At 39.3% G+C, this 26,442-nt stretch overlaps 1 protein-coding gene and 1 long non-coding RNA gene across 5 annotated transcripts; one reads left to right on the top strand and one right to left on the bottom strand.

Moving 5' to 3' along the window:
- Window positions 1-2,328: 2,328 nt before the first annotated feature.
- On the top strand, window positions 2,329-22,249 carry prrx1b (paired related homeobox 1b). Of its 4 annotated transcripts, none has more exons than XM_044361707.1 (5): window positions 2,329-3,076; window positions 11,132-11,307; window positions 16,409-16,590; window positions 20,011-20,076; window positions 22,096-22,249. In XM_044361707.1, exons 1-5 carry the CDS (start codon window positions 2,830-2,832, stop codon window positions 22,226-22,228), a joined length of 804 nt encoding a protein of 267 aa, XP_044217642.1. In that variant the 5' UTR covers window positions 2,329-2,829; the 3' UTR covers window positions 22,229-22,249. The 4 variants fall into 4 exon arrangements, with proteins under 4 accessions (XP_044217642.1, XP_044217645.1, XP_044217643.1 ...); XM_044361710.1 differs by having other exon boundaries at window positions 20,011-20,070; window positions 22,094-22,151; XM_044361708.1 differs by lacking the exon at window positions 20,011-20,076.
- LOC122989034 lies at window positions 4,337-17,929 on the bottom strand. The gene is made up of 3 exons (XR_006404929.1): window positions 17,743-17,929; window positions 17,343-17,347; window positions 4,337-4,348 (listed from the first exon to the last, which is right to left on the bottom strand). It is a non-coding gene; the product is annotated as an uncharacterized LOC122989034 (long non-coding RNA).
- Window positions 22,250-26,442: the final 4,193 nt, after the last annotated feature.

The raw sequence follows: 26,442 nt of genomic DNA, 5'->3' as shown, positions 1-26,442 counted from the left end.
GTTATCAAGCCCTTGAATAGACATCATCACTCCTATATGGGCCAGTATGTAGTGTAATAAACATCAGGTTTGAATTAAGTCATGTTAAAAGTACCATGATATTATGTTAAGTGATGTGTACATGTATAAAGAGATAATTAAAGGGTCAGCTCAACCAAATGATAAAAACACATTTTCTCATTTACCTCTGGTGGAATCGTGCAGTTTTGGTTTTATTCATCTGAGTTTTGAGAGATCACATCGCTGAAATTACTGCCTCCACCATGAAACAATGAAGGTGAATGAAAATGTGTTTGTCGTGTTCACATGCAGAACTAAAACATAACCTTTAAGAAATCAACCTCATCATCTCTTTCTACAAACAGTCTAGACAGTCAACACAACACACTATCACTAGGTTTCATAGGAGCTTTTACTTTTGGTAGAAAGTTCCAATGAAAACCGATGATTTTTTGGATGTTGTGAGCATCACAAACTAAACTCTGTTCACCTCCAGTGTACCGAGGTTTAATATCTAAACTCCTGGATAAATAAAACCAAAATGTATACTGCAGGACGAAAGAGAGAAAATTGGGTTTTTCTGTAATTTGGGTGAACTTTCCCTTTAATTATTTCCTTAAATGTGAACACATCCCTTAACTTAATGTCTGAGTCTTGACTAAAAGAACAAAAAAACTCATGTTAACTTAAGTTTCACTTACCGGCTTTTGCCAGAGCTTTCAACTGCATCTCAAGGTCTTCCTTACCAGATTAATTCAGATCTTTAAATCCACTCCATCTCTTGAGGAAGACCATGAGATATGGTTGAAAGTAGGGAGGCGCAGAAAGCCCGGTATTTGTATTTGTATCTGTATTTGTTGAGGCAGCAAAATGATTTGCATTTGTATCCTGTTTTTGCTTTTATTACACTTTTGTTACAATAAGTCTTCATGAATAAACTACCTTACAGAGGAGGTTCCCACACCAGGTCTCAAACTGGAGTCTCCCAGATCATAGACGACTGTGCTGACTCTTGAGCTACTCATCAGCTCATTGCAGACAGACCTGTAACTAACAAATATTTTTAAAAAATATTTGTAAGAAACAAATATTTGTAAAAAAAAATCCCACTATTTGTGCTTTGCCGAATAATGTATTTGTACTCGGGCACACCCCTAGTTGAAAGCTCTGGAAAAGGCTAGTAAATGGACCTTGAGTTGACAGTTTGTTTTTCAGTGGTTTTACCTTTTTTTTTTTGTAATTTGGGTGAAGCTTCCCTTTAATTCCCTTTTATTATGTGCCTTATATAAGACAAGATGTAGAAGAAACACATAGAAAAAGACATAAATGGGATTTAAGGAGAATAAAATAAAACTGAAGATAAAAAATAAGTTGAAATAGAAAACAATAGATTAAACAGGAGAATAAAAAATTACAGTACAGTGCAAGATATGAGTAATAATTTAAATTGCTGCTTTAAGGGCCTTTATCTTGTGCTCCTTTAAAAATGTGTTTTTTCCTCTTGTTACCTCACAAAGGGGGAAACTTGAAGCCTCCAAACACTAAGAATGGACTTTACAGTGAAGGAGGAGACGAGTAAATGAACTTTTTTGTGAAAAAAACCCATATCTGACACAGTTTATTATTCAAATCAGAGTATTTCAGTATCTGGAAACATGTCTGGAGGGGGTCTTTAAAGTTGCATACCACCTTATTTTATCTTTAAGTTTAAAATAGAGGTCTCATTTGGGTTCAAACCTCCTCCACATGTTTTTCTCTGCCGCCCCTGACAGACAGCTCTGTGGATAGACTGACTGGCACGGGTTATAGTTGATTTAATTGGTGGCCGACCGCAGGACAGTCAGAGTGGGTTTATCAGCGCGCAGCCAGTGATAACACCAGCGTGTCTCCTCACACTCACATTCATGAGGTTTGCCAGCCAGGGGAACAAAAACAGGCCAAACCAGGGTGTTGACGGTGCTGATGGTGATGTTTCTGCTGAAGGAGGGAGGAGAGGGGAGAAGAGGAGGAGGAGGAGGAGGAGGAGGGTGGTGGTGGTGGTGGTGTGGGGGGGCAGCTCGTGGTGGGGGCCTGTGAAACGTCAGACACAGCATAAAGGCATTGCCACGTAATTACGGGGCTCCTATTAAGAGTGTGTCCGCCCTCGTAGGGGCCGCAAAAGTTTCATTTAGTCAAGAGAGAGAGAGAGAGAGAGGGAGAGAGAGAGAGAGAGAGAGAGAGAGAGAGAGAGAGAGAGAGAGAGAGAGAGAGAGAGAGAGAGACTACAGGGTCCATAGCCTGGAGGCGCGGCGGTAACGTCCTGCCTCCCCGCGCCTAGCTGCCGCTGAGCAAGCTTTGCGCACACACTGAGCTTTGCGCATCTGGTCGTCATCAACAGCAACAGCTCTTCCTGCTCAGATGTGACTCAACCAGAGTGGGAAGAGAGCTCTCCTTCTTCTTCTTCTACTTCTTCTACTTCTTCTTCTTCTTCTTAGAGGACTTCTTTGAAAAGCGTCTCTTTGAAAGTCGCTCTCGGGGCAGCGGGACAAGCAGAGGCTGATATTTTTTTCTTGTTTGACGCGCACCGCTGGATGGATTGTCTGTAGGGGTTTGATCGGGAAAAGCAGGCGAGGAGAAAACTTTGTGAAAGTTTGTTTGAGCCCTCCGCGGCTCATCTGGATGTGAACAGATCCGCTTTCTGCTCGGAACACCCGAGTTTGTCTCTGGCTGGTTTCTGGAGACGCTGCTTGTGCGTTCTGCATGCAAGGATCTACTTGGCTCGCTTCTTCTTCTTCTCCTTCTCCTTATTAGCTACCGCTCCGTTTTTTTCCGCTGTTCCCCATTTGCGTCATGACTTCTAGCTATGCACATGTAATGGACAGGCAAGCTACGATATCAAACCGCCTGGAGAGTCCGATCACGTCTAACCTGGACAACCTGCAAGCCAAAAAGAACTTCTCGGTCAGCCACCTGTTGGATCTGGAAGAGGCCGGGGAAATGGTCGGCACCCAGGCGGACGAGAGCGTCGGGGAGGCGGGGAGGAGTATGCTGGAGTCCCCGGGGCTGACCAGCGGGAGCGACACAACCCAGCAGGAGAGTAAGTGAAAAGCAGATCGGCAGGAGCCTGGAAACAGGCTGGGACTGAGCACGAGAGATCAGAAACAACTTTGTAAATCTTGTGACGAAAAGTTTCAAAAAAAATTCCTCCCTGATGTGTTTTTTAGTGCAGATGTGGAGAACCACATGTTATCAGATCTGATCACCGGAAAATACTGCAAAACCTCACACAAATGTAGTCCTAATGACAAGCTGAAAGGTAAACTCATTTGTTTTCATTATGATCTGGCGCGTGTCCGCGTGCGGAGCGCATGAATGGAGCTCTGCAGAAAGCAGCGCGCATGGAAGGAATCCTTTAGTGAGTTTTGGCAATGCATCATCCCTGACGGCCTCCCCCTCAGAACGGCCATTAATTTACCATTAACACTTTGATGTCAGTGAGGTATGGTGATGTTGGTGGACATGGTCAGTGAAGTAACCTTACGAGTCAAACTCAGGGGTCGTAAATCTTCTGCTGATGACTGTTGACCTAAATGAGGCCACATCTTTTTGATCGTGCGGATTTGGATGTTTTTTATTTAACAGAAGAAGAAAAAAAATGAACAAAAAGTATGTAAATTTATTTTGAAATTACTCAGAGTAAGTCACGTGATGACCATGCCACGTGCACGATAGTTTGGTGGGTAAAAATATGCAGTAACGTTTCACTAAATAACGATCAAAGCCGGTTTTGCAGCCACGATCCACGATCCTCCGGGCGTGTGTGAGCAAAAATGAGGCCGAGCTCGGTGACCTGAGAGGCGGGTACAGCCGGCTGAGCTGCCGCTGACGTTCCCACCTCAAATCTGCGCTTTTAACTTCCAACTCTCTCTTCTGAAAACGGGCCGCAGAGAAGGATGAAAGCCGATTAAAACTCGGATACACCCCTCAGTGAAAGCGCAGAAACACGGCGCTCGCCCTCTCTAGCGCACCGTTGAGAGAGTAAATAAACGCTCCCTCTCTCCCTCCTTCCCTTCCTCCCTCCTCCTCCTCCTCCTCCTCCTCTCCTCCTCCTCTTCTCCTCCTCAAAGGGCCATTCGCAGAAGTTGACAGAAACGTTATAGGCTTTAATGAGTGTTATTGTTATTTTTTAAAAGGCTAAAAATCGGAGCGGCGGGTGTGAGAAATGTGCGGGAGGAAGTGGCCAGGTCACGACGGTAATTCACGGTTATTTTCGGCCTGTCAAACACTCTCAGAATATCGGAGCCTAATCATTTGTCATAATTACCGCGCGTGTCCTCGCTCCAACAATTAAGGAATCAAATAACAACATCTCATCGGATCTTTTTTTTTTTTTTTTTTGTATGTATGTGTGTGTGTGTGTGTGTGTGTGTGTGTGTTTGAGTCTTGACTGTAAAAAACAGCAGAAGGAATTAATCAACCCGGTTTAGAAAACAAATGTTGCTTTGATGAGCAGAAACATTTGTGGAGTTATTCTGGGTTTATTGCGTAATGTTGAGGACAACGTTCATTACCGGGTTATTACCAGATGTACAAGATTCACACAGGAATTAAGCCAACTGTTGCCTCCTAAACACGCAAATTACATTTATCTTTTTTTTTTTACGATTTTATGACAGAAACCTGAACGCAACAGTTGCTCAGAACAACTTTGAGTATTTTTTAATCTATTTTTATAAATTCTCAACACACCTCAACCACAACATATAACAGAGAAAAAAAAAACAGAAATAAAATATATTTCTACTCTATTATTCCAGGAATCAGCTGCTCTCGTCAATTAGTTTTGGCAGGAGGACTAATTGACTTTCACTGATAGCTGCTAATGAGATCAGTCTATAATCACACGTGTTTGCCACACTTGGAGCTGCAGGATGATGATGATGGTGATGATGATGATGGTGATGATGATGATGCTGGTGACGGGAATGGCTTTGATTTGCTGTTTTAAATGTCAGCCTGCAGCTTTAATTAAAAGCTTTCCGAGGCCGAAGCCGCCGCAGTCACAGCAGGACCGCTGACAGAGTTCCGAGTTTGACTTTTTCTGTTTTTTATTTTTGTGGGAAAAACGACGTTTGGATTTTATATTTTACGCGATTTAAAAAAAAAAAAAATCCACTCGGAATAAAAACGCAACTAAAAATAGATTCATCTCATTTAGTGCTCGTCATTTAAACACGTATTTTATTTTATTTTTTAAATTTGAGTATAAAAAACAACATTTATAGGTTTTATTTTGCGTTACATTTTTGTAGAATCGCACCTTTCGAGCCGCTTTTTCACTCCGCAAAATAATTCAGTTCATTCAGGTAAAATATTAAAATATGTTCAATGTGTTTATTTTCTCATGTGATCTAATAAACCACCTTAAAGCGTTTTTTTCTGCACTTGTTATTGTTCTAAAATCTTAAAACCAGCAGTTTAATAGTTTAATATTTTAAATCATATTTAATAAATGTCTCCATTTTATTTTAATAATTAGTTTTCATGTCATTAACAGTAAAAACAGCGTTTCCTCTTCTATCAGTTTGTTTTTCTTTTTTCTTTTTTAAATTAACTTTATTGAATCACAAAAAACGAACAAAACGTCAAAAAGCCAGAAGAAAAAAAAAACATTAACAATGAGCATGAAAGTGGACAAAAATATGAAACAAACTAAGCTGAATAAAGAACATAAATATAATAATCTACTGGCTTGTTTTTAGAGCACAAAATAGTTTTAATATACAGTTTTAAATCAATTTCCAAGACTGAAAATGAAGGTTTATAAGATGAGAACTTTGATTTATGAAGTTAAATTAAAAAGAAAAACAACGTAGTGATCAATGACTTGAACTCAGTGAAAGCAGCAGCAGCAGCAACATGTTCTTCAGAGTCAGTATGTTGACTAGAAACTTCATGACATCATTTAGTGTTTTCTGTAACGTCATGAAACAGACTAATGAAGTGCGTCATGATTCTCATTTAAACCTCCAGCTTGTGAAGCGTCTGTTTTCTGGGGGGGTGGTGGAGGGGAGACTGTGGTGGGGGGGTTGAAACTATGCGTCTCTGGTCTCTGGTTAGCCATGTGCAGCTGCTGCCATCAGCCTTTACAGCCTCACTTTACTGCGTCCAACGTCCTCGAAGATCTTTCACTTTTCTGTCTGTTTTATTTTTATTTATTTTCCTCCCAAAATTTCACCAAAATTATGAAAAAGCCTCAGAGCTGCTGCTGCTGCTGCTGCTGCTGCTGCTGCTGATTTATTACAAACTCACAGTCACACAAGAGGAAACTAGATGGAAATAAGAGTCAGAGAAGAGACTTTTGGTGGTAAATAAGGCCTTTAGCAGTTCAAGTGTGTCCCCATAAACCATGTAGAATAGCATGAATGTTACACAGGCCTGTTTAAAACCTCACGTTTTTATGTAAAGTCTGCTCAGCTTTGACATGTTTGATGCCACAGAAGTGGAAAGTAAGATTTTAGAGGTTTTTTTCTACAATATTTAAGAGGGAAATATTGTGTTTTTAAAGTCGAGGTCGAAGCTAATTTTGTGCAGATTTAGTTTCACTCAATGTTCTTTAAATAAAAAAAAATTTAAAAAGCTGCAAGTGACATCTGCAGAAGAATAGATTATAATAAATAAAATACACTTTCACTAATCTGACAGCTGGAGGTAGTGTTTACAGATTTTGGATTTTACATGAAAAATGTACAAAATGTCCACAAAATATAGTTTTTAGTAGTTGAATCTCTCAGCATGTCGGTCACCAGATAATTAACGGGTTTCGGAAGGAAAACAAATTCTCTTCTCTTTTTGTCCTCTAATCTTTAAGTCTGAATATATTTATTTATTTCCAGTTTTAATCTGAAAAACTTGCTTTTTTTTCCTGTGAAATATTGGACAGTTTTACTTCTTCAGGCCTGTAAAAAAAAAAAAAAAAAAACTATCTGAGGAGAGAAAATCACTTTTCGGTTATTAAGGTCTCAGCTTGCAGTGTGACGAGTCGGCGTCGTTTCATTTTAATGAAGAAGGTCAAAGGCCAAAAAGATTGTGAAGCTGCTTTTTTTTTCTTGTTTTATATAGTCGCAGCTGATACGAGCTGAAGGACGAACACGTTCAACAGGCTGAAAGGAAGCAGAATGAAAACTATAACTTTAGATGTAGAAGAATATAATTTTCTTACACTTTTTTCTATTGATACTGACTTGATACTGACTGAAATGCTGCTGATACTATAAGACTGTTTCTCTGTTGATGCTTTAAATTATATTTCAGATTTAAAATCAGCTGTAAACGGTGGATAAACTGTTGTTCGGGGGCCCGGAAAGGGTCTGGAGATAAACCTGAGCGGTCACATGATGATTAGATACATATAAGAATGAAGAAAATGTTCCTTTTACACCAAATTAACTTAATTGTTTCCTGATTTTTCTCTAATTTTTGGGGCTTTTTTTTTTGTTGTGAAATAGTGAAATTAGATTTTTAGGATCATTTGAAAAGGAAAAACTTTGGTAAAACCATAAACTGTGATGATGAGGAGTCACCAGTAGCTTTATTGTAAAGATGGTTAACCACTGTGAGTTAAACTCTAGTCTCAGCTGCGACTGTGTGTGTGTGTGTATGTGTGTTTGTTTGTTGGTGGGGGGGGTGATTGTCTCATTAGACAACATGGTGACAATAAAACAAACACGCTGCAGCAGCATCTTGCTCCATGGTGCTCGGAGTGTGTTTGTGAGGCTTCACTACATGTCGTGTGTTTGTAAGTTTCCTCACATACAGGACGTCCTCTGGCGTCTGCAGCGTCCCTGCACGCTTTAAATCCAACCGGGGGACGTTTGTCGCACGTCATCCGCACTCATTTCCTGTCAGGTCTCTACTGTACTCTACTAATAAAGACAAAACATGCTCACAAAAAAAACATAAAACTGGTATCAGCAGTCAAACGTTCTGGAGAAGGAAAAGTTCAAGTGCTCGCTGTCTTTAAGGGTGAAATCGACAAAACTGGAAATAAAAAATTAAAAAATGTCAGAGTTTATAGTTGATGTTGTAACGTTGAATCTCCAAAGTTTTGGGGACTTTCCTTCATCTCTGAATGTCCCAGTTTTCAGATCACTTCCTTCTGCACAGATTTGGTAAACATTTTAAATTTACTGAACAAACTCCAGTCTCTCAGGAAGACTGTGAGATGCGGCTGAAAGCTCTGGAGTCAGGATTGTTTCTGTGAAACTATAATCAAAGTTTGAAGGAAAAGAATGAACTTTTAAGCTCTTATTTAATATTAAAAGTTATATAACTGAGGCTGTTTTAACTGATGACAGTGATGAAGGAGGAAGATTCACATCATTCATTAAGTTAAAGCTCATTTACATCAGCTGCACAGATGATTAAATTAATATATTGCTAAAATATTCATCCTATAACATCTGTGAAATAACTGAATTTCTTTATCCTTATAATTTTGAATCATGTTTCTGAACAAAAAGTAAAACTTTTCATCTTTTTGTGTGGACGAACGACAACAAACAGTCAAAAACTGCAAAAGAATAAAAAAAAAATCGTTTGACTTTTTATCACTGCGACCAAACAAACTATTCAGCTGATTCAAATAAAAAGTTTTTAATAGTAAATTAAATGTTCTTCAGGCTCTTTCAGGCAGAGTGAAGAGAGTTTTTTATTTCAGAGCCAAAAACACAGACTGGCTTTCATCTGGGCAGAAACAGTATAAATAGAAAAAAGAAATGGATGATAAATAAATAAATAATAAGTAAATAAATAGATGATACAAAGGAAATAAACGACACAGCGTCACATGATAAAGTAACACAGCTGCTGCATCACGATGACATCAAAAGTATTAATATCATAAAACATTGAACTTTTTTACCAGTTTGAGTTTTAAGAAGAAAAATTCTAGTTTTTCAAATATGAATATTTTCTGCTTCTTTCTTTGATCTTTGAGAAACTCTGATCCACATTTTTCATAATTTTCTGACCTTTTATGGACCAAACAACAATCAATTAACTGAGAAAATAATCAACAGATTAATTGATAATTAAAATAATCGTTAGTTGCAGCCTTAAGGAAGAGAAATCAGAATAAACTGACAGAAAAAAATATATATATAATCCATCTTTTCTTCTTTTACAGAAACATACAAGATATAATTTTGAGTCTTAAAGCTGCCAGAAAGTATCTCAAAGTCGTCGAAATACTCGAGTAAAGTTCAACAAAACAGGAGTATAATACTGAGTACCTTAGTGTGTGTGTGTGTGTGTGTGTGTGTGTGTGTGTGTAATCAGGCAGGAACATGGATGAATATGAAAGTGTGATTGTGGTTTTGTTGTGAAGCCACAAGGCAGCAACACTGATTCCAGCCTGCAGAAGAAGAAGAAGAACAACAACAACGAGCAGCTGGAAGGTTCTCCTGGAGGAAATCTTCTTCTTCTTCTTCTTCTTCTTCTTCTTCTTCTTCTTCTTCTTCTTCTTCTTCTTCTTCTTGAGTTTTATATTTACCTGCAGTGAGGTGATGTTTTCAGTCTTGGCTTCTTGCTCATTTATATGTTTGCTTCATTTGTTAGTTAGGACACCGTCCAACAGACAACCGGGTTGTTTTTGGAGCTGATCAGGGTGTTTTTTTTTCTGTAGTGAATAACTTCACCTGAATTACTGAATTTACTGGTGTCGATCCGTGCAGGTAGTTTTGGATTCATTTGAGATTTTTTTTTGCCTCCGTCTCAGTGTAACGGAGGTAAAAAGGATTTTAGTTTGTGCAGCTAGATTTTAAAAAATTCAGCGGCAGCATCTTTTTTCCAACAAACGACGTCCGTGTTACTCTGAATAATCCAAAGATCACACCAGAGTGACCAGTTCCTGGAAGGATGTCGGTTGAATTATTTTAATGTGATAGTTTTTCAAAGCTTTTTATGTTGTGAGATAAAACATTTTATACATTTTCATTATTTTCTCACAATCTGTTGCACTAAACGTGATGAAAAAGACAATCTGACACGTGTTCCTCGATTTGTAGATGATTTTTTAGGGAGTTTTACTTTAATTGATTGACAAGAAATGTGTGTGTGTGTGTGTGTGTGTTGTTGTTGTTGTCTGCAGCCACATTTAAATTAGTTTAGATGGGAGCGTCTCAGCCTCCAGGCGGTGACACCTGTACATTTGTGTATTTCGATGCAGATTCAGATCAACGTGCAGATTTTATAGAATTTCTAAACATTTTCTTCTAAAGCAGATGATGATGATGATGATGATGATGATGATGCTGCAGAGACTCACTGCTGAGTTACAGCTGCAGTGTTGTCATCAGATTACCAGTCATGGATCAGATCAGATTATTCACTTAAATTGCAATTAAACATACAAGAGAACAAAAGTATCAGCAGTACTTACATATTAAAAGTGAGATGACGGTGGTAGAGCGGTTCAGCCTTTAATCAGAGAGGTTGATGGTTCGATTCCCGGCTCCACCTGTCCAGGTGTTGAAGTGTCCATGAGCGAGACGCTGAACTTGAAGTTGCTCCTCATGTTTGTGTACACATGGGAACAAATGTAAGTCACTCTGGACACAAGCTTCTGCAGAAAAAAGAAGAAAAACAGTTTTTTTTTAAATTCAAGTCGAGTCCGTTTTTATTTGTTTAGCCCAATATCACAAATCTACACAGTAATACAACATCATCTGTCCTTATAAGGAAAAACTCCCCAAAAAAGCCTTTAAAGGGGACAAAAAATGCGTAGCTGGTGCTAATTCTAAGTAACCAATATGCTGTTTGCTAGTTAAAATTATGACAATACACAATATTTTTAAAATCTTTTTCATTTCTACAGATTTTTATATTATACAACCATGAGTCATCAAAATTCTTTCTAATGGATTAATTGTAATTTCTGATTGTAGCTGGAGGAGAATCCATGAACTTCTGTGCAGCAGCCTGCAGCAGCAGCTCTTCTTCTTCTTATTAAAGTTAGATGTGTTCTGACACGGTGCTTTAAACCTTTTCTTTACTTTATTTGTGCTCCTCCGGCACGGAAAAAGCCCGTAGTAGTAACAGTATAATATAACAGTTCTCCTTCTTCTTCTTCTTTCTTCTCCCCTCCCCGTAGATGAACAGATGAACACAGAGGAGAAGAAGAAGAGGAAGCAGCGCAGGAACAGGACCACCTTCAACAGCAGCCAGCTCCAGGCTCTGGAGAGAGTGTTTGAGAGGACACACTACCCCGACGCCTTCGTCAGGGAGGACCTGGCCCGCCGGGTCAACCTCACCGAGGCCAGAGTCCAGGTACGAACAGGGACACCATCATCATCATCGTCGTCGTCGTCGCTGGTTAAATATTCTTCTTTATCCCACGTGATGTGTCCTGTAGACCTCCAGAGCCTTCCTCACTGTTTTTCCCTCCAGCAGCAGTGATTTATCAGACAGGTTTAACAGCGACAAACCTTTGACCAAAAGAAGAAGCTATAAAACTCACCAGATAGCAAAGTTTGCACAGTCCTGAAGTAAGATCATACTGTAAAAACTTTAACTGCAGTGACCCAAAATATAAACAGGTACTTCATACAAACACACAGATACAGAACCTCACTGTATCAGTTCATAAATCATATATTGTTCTTAAGTTTTTGGCAACTCTTCGGGAATCTTTTAGGAATCTCTGGGGTCCTAAAACCTCAAAGTGAAAGTCAAATGATTGAGAAACAGGCTGTTCTTGGAGAGAAACTGGAGGACATACAGTCACACAAACAGGACAAACATCATCTGTTAGCTCTTACGCTAATAGATTGAGTTAATAATGCTACTTAGTGGCTGATCGTTATCAGAGCCTGTTAGCGTGTTTAGATTTTGGATTAAGCAGCCTCAAAAAAAAAAGGACTGATGAGAAGGTCTCAGCACCTTACAGACACTTTAGATCCTCTCCGCATGATCTTTTAAATAATTACTGATAGTTCAGAGTCTGTGAGCAGTTTGAAAAACTCCCCCAGAGGACTGGATGTGATCAGAAAAGTGGATGTAATGATGTCTAATTTCCTCAGCAGTTCACAGATCAGTGATAAACTGTGAGTGTGCAGCACATGAGGGCTGCAGAAGAACAGGAGCTTAATGTGATGCTGTCATTGCTTTAATGAATGATGTCATATCCTTTAAGTAATCAGTCAAATAAAGCAGAGGATATGGATTTAAAACGTTGAGACCTGCGCTCCCGTTCAGCCTTATAAAAGTACTCGAGGAAGTAGGTTTGGTTTCATATGTTTTCAGGGACAAAAGACAAAAAAAAAACCTGCATTCGTTTCTGTGCCGTTAATGTAAATAACATTTCGTTTCACCGACTGAGAACAGACTTTGAGAAGGCAGCAGATACATCTTTAATCAAAAAATACAGAAATATAATACGTACAACAGCATGCAAAGAGTTTAAGACTGAACATATGCGATAGTTCTGGTCACCAGAAGAAGAATTCTTGTCTCAGGAGTATTGTCTGTTGCTGCTTTAGTCCTGATTAATAATCAGCATTTTTTTTTTTTAAGAGTAATTAGTTTTTTTTGTAGTTCGTGCTAGAGATTATTCCCAGACTTCAACAAGCTCCACCAATCAGATGTTTGTGTAGGTATAGCCTGAGAGGCAAAACTTCCCCAAAAATATTCATGATGCTGCTGCTCATTAATCTGGTAACACTTGAAGGTCAAATGTACATCTGCATTTCTTTTTTTTTGCTTATTTCATCTGGATTTTTACAGCTAGAAAAGTAGGACGAAAGTCTTTAGAGAGATGTTAGTGAGTCACTCGAGCTGCAACTGTAAAACTGTGAAAGAAGGGGGGGGGCAAAACTGGGGAAAAGTGAACATAGAAGTACTTTTCTCTTTACTTATGCAGAAAGTTTATGCAGCTATTGTTCTAAATGCTAACAGGCCTTCGGTTGCACTTATTAAACAGTGATATCAAATACAAGAAATACATGTATGTCTAATGCGTTTACTGCTTTTATGTATATTTTTCTGCCCCCCCATACCCCCCCCCCCCATCTCCCCCCCCCCCCCCTTAAACACCACAGTGAGAATATTTGTACTGTGGGCAGAGAGCGAGAGGGTAAAGAGGAAATAGTGATGTTGGAGGGAGAAGACGGAGCACATCTGTGATTAATGTGTAGCAGAGAGCGATGCAGAAATCCTTTGATAAAAGAGACTTTGGGCTCATTCCTGAGGCTGTGCGTCAGCGAGCAGCGAGCCCCTGTGAGCGCCCGCAGCATCTAATAATGGATTTGATTTCACAGCGAGGAACAACACTAGCACCCCCCGAGTCACATCATCATCTGTTTAGCAAAGAGCGAGACGTGGGGGGGGGGGGGGGGGGGGGTAATGTTCTTAAGAAGTGGGAGACGGCAAAATGTAAATCAAGGATGTGTGTGTGTGTGTGTGTGTGGAAGACACTGGACGCTTTTTGTCCAGAAAAACTTCAGATTTGTTCAGATTTTAAAGATTTATTTTTTTGGCTGTTTACACTGTAGAGAAACTGGATGATGACATGTGACAAAAGTCTCGTTTTTCCAACACGTTCTCAGAATTAATCAACCACATGAGCGGGTTTTACCACGCACTCCAGAGCGACCCAGAAGAGCATTTTCTAACATGTCTTTCCAAAAAAGCGTTACAAATCACTGTTAAGAAATAATGATGTTTTATGGTGTGACAACGCTGTGGTTAAAGGTCTGGTTAGGTTTAGGCATAAAAACCACTTGGTTAGGATTAGGGGGAAAGATCATGGTTTGGTTTAAAATGATCACTTGAAATGTGATGTGGTTTATAGTTACTCTTCCTTAAAGTTAAGCAACCTTCGTCATCATGGCATCAGTAAACACCACAACAATTGTAGTTATGTTTTTTTTTATATAAAAAAACAAAACTGTCCCAACTCGCAGCTGGAAACATGATACTGGCGGTTGGAAACTGGAAGCGAACGGCGGTTTCCTGCATCCACTTTTTCTTGCCATCTATCTCTCTGTAGACATCCATTTAATATGGACGTTTGTCACCTCATATATTTGCTTTTTGAACCGCGTCATAATCACTACGGCCGCTAGATGGCGTCTGTCGCTCAAACGTAACTACAGGTCGTTTTTGGCGACTGGATTTTCGACCCGTACTGTTGTTTTTCTTAAGAGGACGAGATCGATCTACAGCTGTGACACAACAGAGTTTATCTTTTCTTTAGTGAAGACCAGGTTGGTGAGTTAGAGTGGAACCATAACCAGAATTATCAATATTGATACTAATACAGAAATTTAGCAATACCTTTTATTACTTAAAAGTACTAATAAACTAATATTATGTAGGGAGGAGCCATGTTTAATGATTTATGCAATAAATTCATCATTAAGAGACGAGGTGTGAATACATTTTCACTGAATGATTTGCCAAACATTAAAGTTATATATATTTATTTATTTATTTATTTATTTTGATAAAATTTATGGTTGGGATTAATTCACTAAAAATCACTGGGTTCAAATTTTATCCAGTTTGGGTCAATATAACACCAACACAGTACCGGTTAATGTTACCAGAGGCTGTTTGAACCAGTTTTAGTCTTGTTTTTTATTTTACTGTTATGGTTATTTACCCAAACTAAAGCTCGTTATAATCTGCTCTACTCTTTTAAATCTTACGTGTCACAGTTTCTAATTGATTGTTAATAACTTCCGTATCTTTTGAACGTCTTACGCGTGTGGTTTTGTAATTTTTGTGACAGTTTTTAGCTGTGAACACACTGTTGTGTCGGTGCTGTGTTGAACTTACCCTGCGAGGCAGCTGGATTTGCGAGATCATGACATCACATTGATCATGTCGGTCTTAAAGTTAAGCGCTGGCGTCCGAACCAGCGGCGGTTCGGACCAATCAGCGTCGCGAATCCAGCTGCCTGGCGAGGTTAGACAGTGATAGACAGATGGGTCATGCCCGTCCTTCTCCAAACAGTTTCCATGGACGACTTCTCAGATGGTTCTGTGTAACAAACCATCTGGTGCGTCAGGTTAAAATTTGAGATTTTTAGTTTAAATGTATTTACACTCATTAGTTTTCTCTTTATATCCTAGTTTGCATCGTCAGTGTCAGAGTCCATCATTCCCACACTGATTAAAACAAACAAAACTGTAATAATTATTTTATTTGTATAGGACTTTTCAAAACAATAGTTAGAAAGTGCTCCACAATAAAATATTTAAACACTAAAATAAACATAGGAAGGAAAAACAAAACAAACAAAAACAAAGCACAATAATGACAGAAGCTAACAGCAGACTGTAGATCATAAACAGGAAAATGTCCGTCTGTATGTTCAGCATATTGTAAGTGATATATGTATTATATACATGCTGATATATTGTAAGTGATGCTCAGCCTGATATATTTGGTGTCTTTGAAAACTTTGGGATGTTTGATCAAAGCTTTTCTACACAACTTGTAATGATTGTAACTTCTATGACAACGCCGTCACCGAGAAATTATGTTTTTATACGACTAAATTACAACAGCAGATACATTTTGATGTAAACATAACGCAGCTCAAATTACATCAACATGATGAGTAAATGCTAATGCATCTGTCAGGTCACAAAAATGTAGAATAATACAGAATATATAAGTATATATAATACAGTGAAAATCAACATTAACCACCGCACACTGTAATGACTTTATTAAGAGAAAAGTTTTATATAAGTAAAATGTTCACTAGCAACATATGTTATTTTTCTTTTGCCAAAAGATCCAATCTTGCAGTTGCATTATTAAAGATCCCCTCTGGACTTGTTTTAAGATGTTTACAAAATACTCTACTTTGATTAATAAGTTGTGTCTGATATGTTTTTTTCCACAAAAGCAGTTCAATTATCCTGTTAAAATCCTTAAAATGACATCTACCTCCAAAATTTATAAATATGTAAATATATTTCATTTCAAAAGTGTAACTGCTGGACACAAGACGTCTCCTCTTTCACTGTAAAGTTTATTCTCTCCTCAGTGTTTGTGCTCTGGAAGCTTCAAGTTTCCACATCACGCTTGTATAAGTTGAACATCGGACCAAGATTGGCTCCAAACTATTTGTGATGTCACAAATCCTGCTCGTAGGCCCCGCCCCTTCAAACGTGATTTTCAATGAGCTCAGAGAAGCTTTCCGATCTCAGCATATAAATGTGAAAACAGCCTTCAAGCGTCAAACGCTGCACATATTTCATATATCAGTGAAGTTAATACAGAAAAATGTCTGCAGAGAAACAATTTCATGGTATAAAAACATCATTTCTTGGTGACAGGGTTTATCACTGTGCAGAAAAGTGACAATAGATGTTTTTTTTTATTTTCTTGTGTTTTTTTTTTTGTGTCATTCCAGGTTTGGTTTCAGAACAGGAGAGCTAAGTTCCGCCGGAACGAGCGCGCCATGCTGGCCAGCAAAAACGCCTCACTCCTCAAATCCTACTCAGGAGACGTGACGGCAGTGGAGCAACCAATCGTACCGCGTCCTGCGCCACGCCCGAATGACTACCTGTCCTGGGGCAGCGCCGCCCCCTACAGGTAGACTCCCCTCTGATTTCTCACCTGCAATCACCCGACAAACTTTACTTGACAATAACACTCTTTAACAAAACCCTGTTTACACACACTGAGCTGCTTCTTTACTAACAAGTGAAAGTCTTCAGTAGTGGAAGAAGAGCTCAAATTTATTTATTAAAAGTAATTAAACCAGATGGAAAAGTATTTCTGCTTTCAAAACTTTACTTCAGTGAAAGTAAACACGTGTCAGCAGTTAAGTGTTTAATACTTGTATCAGTCAAATAAGAGTGAAGTCATTGCGAAGAGGTAGTTCAGCTGTTTCTACTTCAGCTGAAGGAGGAAAAAGATGAAATGAAGGACAGAAAAGTATAAGGAAAGGATGGAGGAAAGAAGGACAGAAACAAAAAGTAAAGAAAGGAATGAAGAAAGAACAAGTAGCTAAAGAAAGGAGAGAGGAAGAGAAATGAGAGAACAAAGGCATGAGAAAAGACAGAAGGAAGGAGGACGATAAGTAAAGAATAACAGCAGGACACAGATAAAGATATGAAAGAGCTTAGTTGTGAATAAAAACCAGTATCCACAAGCGCAGCCATCAGATAAATGTAGAGTTTAATGTAGCGTACCGAAGTCTGCCGTATCGCTCCTGTTTTTTTTTCTCCCGCAGCACAATCACATCACACAAGCTGATAAAACTCCACCGTGACATCTCGCTCACCGCTCTGTGTTATTGTTTCATTTCCTCCTCCTCCTCTACCTGCGCATACTCCTCATACTTCCTCTGAGAGTCTTCATCTCCTCTGATCCACCTGGACCTCAAACCGACATCACATCTGATGATGTGATGAGCTGCGGCTCAGCGGCGGACGCTCTTGATGTTTCATTCACTCCAACCTTTTATTTACACAGAGCGCTCCAATAAGAGTCAACAACTCCGACCCCCGTCTCCTAGAAATTACGTAAGAAAAGCGCTTTTTTTTTTTTTTTTTAGGATCTTTCTCCAACTTTAACTAAGTGCTGCTGCTGGTGTCTAAACACAACCGTAAAAAAAGTTAAACAATGCAGATTTTGTGCTGCAAGATTGAATATTTTAGTGAAAAAAGAACAACTAGGTACGTCGTCTCTGAACATTTCATTCATACGTTCAGTATCAACATCTCAATTATGTTAATGAACTATTTTGTTGAGAGAAAACGTGATTCAGCAGCGTTACGTCTCTAGCAAAACATGTTTGCTGTTGCAGTTTAGTCGTATATGAACTTAATTTCTAGGAGACAGAGTTGAAGACTCAGATATAAATGTGTAAGGATGAGTCTGATGCTGCAGAACCAAACCAACGATGTGTTCGTCCGTCTCTCTGCTCTGTCTGTGACTCTCAGCTCCAAGTTCAGTGGTTCCTACTGAAAAGCTTTAAAAAAAAACACATCACAAATATATATATAGATTCATGTTTAAACCCTCAAACAAACAGGAGAAATAGAGCGTTTATTAGGAGTATTTTACAGTGTGTGTGTGTGTTCATGGTGACACAGTAGATGGTTCGAGTCTGCACATGAGATTCATTGACTATAAGAAAAATAGATTTTGAATGTGAGAATCTCTCAAAGCAGTTTTTCTAACCAGCAGAAGAGACGCGACATACTATTTGACGTCTCCTCGCTCGGAAAGCTTCGGTCTGTTTGTTCCGTTTGTCGAGGATTCACCCCTCCGACGGGTCGACTTTTCCTTTCTGTCTCTCCGCTAATCTCTCTTTCATGTCTGCATCTCGCCTCTAGTTTCAGTTTTCTGTAACCGCGCTGCACGTACGCGGCCGATTCAGAGGTGGAAACTGACTTTACTTCGACGCTCTGACACATTTACATGTTTTACTTTTTCCTCCGCTAAAGCTCAGAGGAAAATATTACCGTTTTTACTTCACTACATTTATGTAACAGCTTGAGTTTTTACTTACTGTATGAGATACTTTGCAGATTTAATGACTTTCAGACATGTATAAGTTTGTTGTCATTAAACTGTCGATGCCACGAGCGTTATTACAAGGAAAACAAATGAAAAACGTTAATATTTTTGCATGTTTAGCATGCATGGATCATCCAAAATATGCTGGTAGTTAACAGATATATGTAATATGAATATTTATCAATATGTTGATCAACAAAAGTATAATGTGTGCAGCATTAGAGTTTCCACAAAGCGTATAATACGAATGTAATTCTTCAGAGAAACAGCTGATTTGTTGTTTTAAATTTTAATTTAAAAGCAGAACTTTTACAATTATTATTATTTTAAAACGGCTTTTTACAACAGAGTTTAAATATGCCAAACTGACTCGCTAAATTTGAACCGTTAAACACAAAATGTTGTCCTCGCATAAACTTAATCACATGCTCGACTCTCATTGTGGTTTTTCTGTTTTTCCAGTATGATAGTATTGGCTTACTGAACCTACAAATGATCGAAATATCTAAAAGTTGGTGCCAAATTTTGCCTCGAACAAATGTAGGATTGACTGTATTATAAAGCCAGACTCCAAACATCGTATATTATATCAAATATTACAGTATAATCGATATAGACTGTAAAATAAAAGAATTCTTACCCGACGTCACTTTAAGTACTTTCCCATTTTTACAACACATCACCACTGCAAAGTCATCAAGCTGTTTTTGATTAGTTATTGTGTTGATTTAAATATAAACTTGATGCATGATGGACCAGTTGATTTCATTTTGCACGCTACAACGAGATTTTTGAGGCCCAAAATCATCTTTTTCATGCTGGAACTTTGTTTAAATGTTGTTATACTTCAGTAAAATGTTTGAGTTCTTCTTCCATCACTGGTGCAAAGATTTGTTTTTGTCCATCTTGTTGCTTCTCTCTCTGACTTTTTTCCCTTTTTCTCTTCCTGAACTCCGCTGTGGGCCTCCTGCCTCTATCTTCCCTGCAGACATTTTTCTACACTACATATATAACAGCACGTATCTAACTCCAGACTAATTGTGTCGAATCAAAACACCCCCCCCCCCCCCCCCCCCCTCTCCTCGCTCCTCGCCCCTCTCTCTCTCTGTCAGCATGAGCAGGGCGGGGCCAGATCCTGTGACCCTCCTGACGAGGTGATAATGTGAAAACAAACCGTATTAAATCCATTGTTGACCCCCGTGACCCCTCTCTGCTACACTACACCAGATAATGAATGCTACACGGAGAGACAGAGCTCTACTGGGCAACATTTTTTGTGACTCTGGTTACATTGGTCATGATTTACAGTAATCCTCCGTTATGAAACTTGGTATAAAATATCAAACCCTGCGGCCGAGGCTCAAACTCACTGAGAGCTTTTTGGCCGGACGCAGAGCAACGAGGGAAATCTTTTCTGAAGCAGGAATAATGCTATGTGGAACACGCTAATGTGGTGCTAACACTTCATTGTATATTATCCTAAAGCTGGTATCCAATGCCGGAGGGGGGGCCAGTGCGAGTGCCACAGAAAATGCTGCCCTCAGAGAACAAGTACGCTACCACTTTACTACATCTAGTTCTTTTCTTGTTGTCTTTAAAGGAGCATAATGCTGTTTTTTTGCACGTTTTAGCCCAGTTTAGTTGTTTTTTTTTAAAAGCTGTGTGTTCTGTCTTGTTGTCTTTAAAGGATCACACCAGTGTTTTTGCACATTTTAGTCAATTTTACATTTTCAAAAGCATTTAATGAATATATCTGATTTTTTTCTGGCAGCCATTGGTTTCCATTTATTTATGAGTTCTGTACAGTAAAACCAATTTATAGACAAAGATCCTAAAACACTCTTGAGATAAAGAATCCGTTGTGTCTGCTTTTATTTTAAGTCTAAGTTGTGTCATGGCTGTGTGGTAATGTAGTGCAGACTTTTCAAGTCCATCTGCACTCATAAGTGCATTATTACACAATGACAACTCAACTTTCTGCACAGTAAATAGAGCTTTAAATACAAAACAGTCGACCCAGAGTGCTTTGCAGCAATACGAGGAAACAACAGAAGAAAGGAAAGAACAAGAAAAATAAAATAAAATCAGGATGTGCCGCTTCAGACAAATGTTGGAACGGTTAAAAGACGGCGACTACAAATGTGTTTCAAGTTGAATCTTCACAAAAAGATTTAAAAAAAGAGACACACACACACACACACACACACACACACACACACACACTGCTACAGTATGTGATGTGCAGTTCTTCTTGCGTGGACAATGACGTCAACTTTACACCATTAACTTCTGTTTCATGTTGACAATAAAAATAAAAATTGACGATTAACTTCAATCTTGAAAGTAACGATAAAGACAAATTGATTGAAAGGTGGGAAGATAATTCTATTAATAAATAAAAACATTTAGTCCTGTGATCTACAGGAACAGACAGGAAAATATCACCAGAAGTCGACGAGATCGTCACCTAAACGACGCTGCTCCCGACATGAACGGAAACACAGTTTGTGACCGATTATTTATGACATTTTAACAGAAAAACACACTCGAGACAGAATTATTTTTCCAAAAAGGAAAAATACATTTTAAGAAAGGGAAAAAGAGAGAAAACAGGAAAATAAAATACAGAGATTTCTATCTCAAAGACGCTATAAAGGAGAAAAAAAGTGACAATTTAAAAAGTTAACAGACATTTTTTGCTGTTGAAGGTTCATTATTAACTTTGGAAAAACCATCCCTCTCTCTCTTTATTCCAGTTTCCTGAGTTTTCAGCCACATCCAACAAAATCACTAAATTTCTCACCGCTAAAAAAAAATCATTCTGACATTTGTTTTATTTTATGAATTAAGCAGCTCAAGGATTTAACATTACAACCTTGAGCTCAGCGTATTCTTACAGTCACTTAATCCAAAGACAGAAATATCAAGAAAGATAGATAACTAGTCTACCGGAGACAGATGGGAAGTACTTTACAACAGCAGATGATCAATAAATACACTGTTCTCCTTCATTGACAGATTAAATGAGAATAGTAGGAGTATGGATAGAAACTCTGATAGCTCTTGTCATAAAAAAAAAGATTATTTCTGGGCAATATTCCTGCACACCTTGTGAATATAATTTATCTCCAAGGAGCAAAAACTACAGTCTGGTGATGATTTGTCCCTCATTAATGTAGAAAGATATATTCTTTTTGACAAAATTACATAAAAAGAGAGTCAATCACCAAAAGTTTTAAAGGAAGAGGCTGCAAAGTTGAAACATAATTAACCAATCTCGTATATTTTTGTGAAAACGGTGATGAGTGAAGGTTAAAACGTGCAGAAACACTGGTGATGTTCCTGTTGGGGATGTTTGGGTTTGTGAGTATCTTAACGTCAGATTTAGTTTTAAGTTTTCTCTCATGATCAGTGATACCTATTTTTTTTTTTTTTTTGTTCCTTTTTTTCATATTTCCACAGCTGCAGCTCATACTGAGCTCTAGCTTGCTGACAGCAACAGGTGATGTAACCTTTTCCACGTCTTTCCTCCCCCCTTCCCCTCCCCCCCCTCCTCCTCTTGTCTCTCAGCGCCATGGCCACCTACCCGCCCACCTGCTCCAACACCAACACGTCCCAGGGAATGAACATGGCCAACAGCATCGCCAACCTGCGGCTCAAAGCCAAGGAGTATAGCTTGAACCAGGTGCCCACGGTCAACTGAGAGGGGCGGGAGGAGAGGCTTGGGGAGAGGGGGAGAGGGGGGGGAGGGTGGGGGGAGGAGGGGAGGGGACCCTCTCTGCCACTGAACCCCCCCACCCCCTCCCCCCCCCCACCCCCCCGCAGACAGACACCATCTCCGGGATGAGCATCATCTCACACAACCTGGATCGTGAAGTCTCTCCTCTCCTTTTTTTTCTGGAGCAGCCTCACGATGCCGTTGATGCCGTTTCTACAAATATACGCAAAATGTTGTCGGGACACCGAGTGATGGGAGGATTCTTCTCCAAGCCGCCCTTTTTTTTTTTTTTTTTGGTCTCCTGAACTCTTGTTTGTGCAAAAAAAAAAAAAAAAAAGACATCTAGATCGGATGCTGTAGCTGAATATCTGCATAGTTTTACATTTGTGATTGTGACTGAAACGGAGGGCGAGTTTCTCAGAAAGATCTTTTTTTTTTTTTTGTCTTTTTTTTTTTTTAAATCAGAGATCTTGTTCTCGGACTCAGTCAGAAGGACTGAGACTCATGTATTATGGACTACGTGGAATTCCCTTTGTCCCCCCTTTTGGTTGTGGTGTTGGATAAAATCACACACCAAAAAAAATGGGATCAACAGCTTTTTTCTTCTTTTTTTCTTTTAAAAAAAATCAACAACAAACCGACAAAGACTTCCTCATCCATGTAAAAACGGGGGGGTTACTGACATTTATGCAGTTTTTTTTTTTTTTTTTTTTTTTAAAAAGATAGTTTCGTTTTTTCACATTTCTTTCCATGTTATACCACTGACGAGCAAACATTTTCAACGCATTTTGATTTTCATGTAATAGTCCAATATACAGGAGAGGCTAATGTATTTCTGAATCCAAAACCAGTAGATTCTCTTAATGTCCTATGATATCCTTTATTTGTAACAGAATAAAAAACTTGTATATTAATAAAAACGCATTTCAAGCAATGCAATGGCACAGTGTCCAATTCACCAGATCCTACAAAAAGTGAGAGAAGGAAAAATAGTCCATTTTTTTTTTCTTTGCGCTTTTCCAAGTTTTAGTCAGTGTCCTCAAACAAACTGAGTGAATCTTTATTGTTGGAAGAGAAAAATATATGATTGTTAGACTTGAACTATGCTTCAGAAACTATAAGAAATAAGTATGTTTATAGTTGGGACCATTTGGAAAGCAAAATTATCTTGGACCTCGTGCACGCCCCATAAAAGAGAGATTTACAACTCGAGAACAGATTCTCCTTCAGAGAAACCTCAAGCTGTTCCTGCTTTGTGTGTTTTCTTTTTTCCTGATTACCGCAACCTGAAATTTCCATCTTAAAAACAGAATATTTATGAGCAGGGAAATCCTCTCCTTAATATGGAGGGCCCCTGGGCCTCGTTTAACTCCGCGGCTGTCATACAAGGTGTTTCTTCTCCTTGGCCCCTCATAACCTTCGCCGTCAACAAACACATGTCGACACACTCTTCCTCGCTATGGCGGCGTGCACGGGCTGTAAAAGTGAGGTCGTATGAAATGAAATTGCAGACAATGTTGTAGAGTTTTGATTTTTTTGTAATTTTTTTGTGTGTGTGTGCTGCCACATGAGCATTTATGCAAAAGGACTTTGCAAAGGTTGATCATTTATAACTCACACTCTGCACCAAACTCCCTTTAAAAAGCTTCAAATTTAATTTTGCTCTGACTGTGGCGACTATCATACACGTTGTTACACATTTGCCACAATATATTTTTATTTTTCAATGCGTACCGCTAAATTCGGCATAAAAGCAACATGCCTACTATCACTTATTTCAGGAAAAACGTCTCTGTTTGCTGTTGTCTCACCGCTGTTCCTTTAAGTTTAACTTCATGCTGTTCTTTAGCTTCCATCATCAGTTATTCAGTGTTTTAGCCTTGAGTTGCTGGTGCTTTACTGGAGTATTTCCATCATTGGTGTTACTTTACTACATTAATCTGACAGTCGGAGTCAAGCTCATAAAATATCCATGTTGTTGGGTAAGAACTCTCCTCACTGTCACTTAATGAAAGTGCATTTTTTGACTCTTTTTTTTTGGGAAAGAGGTCTGAGAGCTTTTTCGACTTTGGCATGTGGTCATTCGTTTGATCTGAAAGCAGGAAAATTCCCCCCCCCCTCCCCCCACCCTCCACCCTTCACCATGAAAGCATGAAAATTTTCAGGAGCTTTTTAATCATTTCATTATCTGTAATTTTGGCGGTTTACTGCCACGAATTTGTTTATTTTGAATTCAGGGACTTTTACTTGTAACGGAGCATATTTTCACTTGCAAGTTTTCTGGCCTTGTTAATTCAGGATTGTTAAAGGAGTTCCTCCACTTGTTTAAGCTCTTAAGTGTTTGAGCTATAGCGAGGGTTAATAAAAAAAGATGGTTCATTGATGTAACTTCAGGGTTTTTTCCCCCCTCGACTTGTATGCCACATTAAAAAAAAAAGGGATATTCCTGTTTTCTTTTCAGCCGTTTTATTTTTCTGCTGTTGGTTGTTTTCCTGATCACTGATCCCTGACTGTGGTATGTCCAGTGTCAGACCCCTGTCCCCCCATCTCCCCTGCCAGGCGCCCGGTCTCACCTTTCACGGCCAGGGCCTTGGCTGACCTGAAGTGATTCCAGATGTGGAGATCTTTTTGACCCCCCCCCCAACCCCCTCCACCCCTTCCCCTCCTCCCCTCTTTGCCCCCAGGCCCTGGCCAGCCACTCCATCAGGGCTGACAGCGTCCCCATCGGACAGCGTCTCTCCTCGCCTGAGCACATGATATACAAGGCCCCACCACCACCACCACCACCACCACCACTTCTCCTCCTCCTCCTCCTCCTCCTCCTCCTCCCCCCCCCCCTCCACTTCTGCCCTCACCCAACCCACCCACCCCCATCCTCAGCAGCACATCTGGAGCTCATTACAGAGGAGACAGTAAGAGCGAGGGAGGGGTTGGGGAGTCTGCGTGCAGAGAGTGTGTGTATGTGTGTGTGTGTGTGTGTGTGCAAGAGAGCGGGAAAGAGAGCGTTTCTTAACCCTTCTCCCCTAAAACATCCACCTTTTTTTTCTCTTCTTTTATCCCTTTTCTCTTTGTTTTTTTTTTCTCCTTAACTTTTGCTTTTCACCCCCCCTCCTCTCCCCTCTTTTCCTTCCCACCACCCCTCTCTCTCTCTCTCTCTCTCTCTCTCTCTCTCTCTCTCTCTCTCTATCCGCCTGCAGTGATCTTTGTCCCGCTGTCAGTGCCACATGATCACAAATACTTTATTAATGAGTGGTTTTGGAAAAGAGCTCGGCACAAAAAAAAAAAAAAAAAAAAAAAGAGGAGAAAATCTCGGAGCAGCCTGAGTGAAATACTGCACAGCTGTTAACAGTGTGTGGTTTGGGTGAACAACCAAAAGAATGTCCCGAGATGTGGAGTTTCCACGCAAAGTCAAGTTGACTGAGAGGTTGCACTGTTTGTGTGATTAAGTCACTATTATTACACACTTTTCATAAACACAGATGCAGGCTCGAATACACCCTCTGTTGGACTGTAAAGGAAACATAATTAGCTTCAAGCTGCCATCTCAAGGTTAACGCTGATGACCATATGGACTGTATATGCCCATCGCCAAGCAGTTGTTGGTTTTTTTTGTTTTTTTGTCTTCAGGAACTGTTGAAAATGTGGCTTTTTTTTTTTTTCCCCATAAAAAAAGACGGTTGCTTTTTCTGATTAACATGTACTATTTTTGAACATCAACACAGGATTTCACAACAGTTTAATGGCCTAAAAAGGTCATTAAAAAAATCTCTTAGAACCTAGAGGAGCATGTAAACTTTAAAGGATAACTGCTTTTATTACAACGTGGGTCTTCTTTTTGTAGTTTTTTTTTGGACATCATTTCTATCAGTTATGAAAATTTGGCTGTACTCGCCAAAGTTATTGATGAGATCTGAAACTCGCGGCAACAAAGTCTGACGGGGGGGAAAGAAACCAGGAATCTACATCCAATGGCGGCGTTCAGTGCCGACAGAGGAATAGTTTGTGTGTGCTTCAGGCAGAAAGTAAAGAAGTGTTTGTTGGATTGTCTAACAGCCAGATGTCTGTTTGTAAGACGTGTGCGTGTGTGTGTGTTGTCCAACCGCGTTTATAGTTGTTTGGAAAGGCCTCGCTCGAAGGTGAAGTGAAAAAAAAAAACCGACGCAATAATCTTTTAAATATGAGGATGTACGTTTTCAGAC

Source organism: Thunnus albacares, chromosome 9 (genome assembly GCF_914725855.1).
Source record: "Thunnus albacares chromosome 9, fThuAlb1.1, whole genome shotgun sequence".
Classification (NCBI taxonomy): Eukaryota; Metazoa; Chordata; class Actinopteri; order Scombriformes; family Scombridae; genus Thunnus; species Thunnus albacares.
This window is presented reverse-complemented; position numbering and strand designations above follow the sequence as displayed.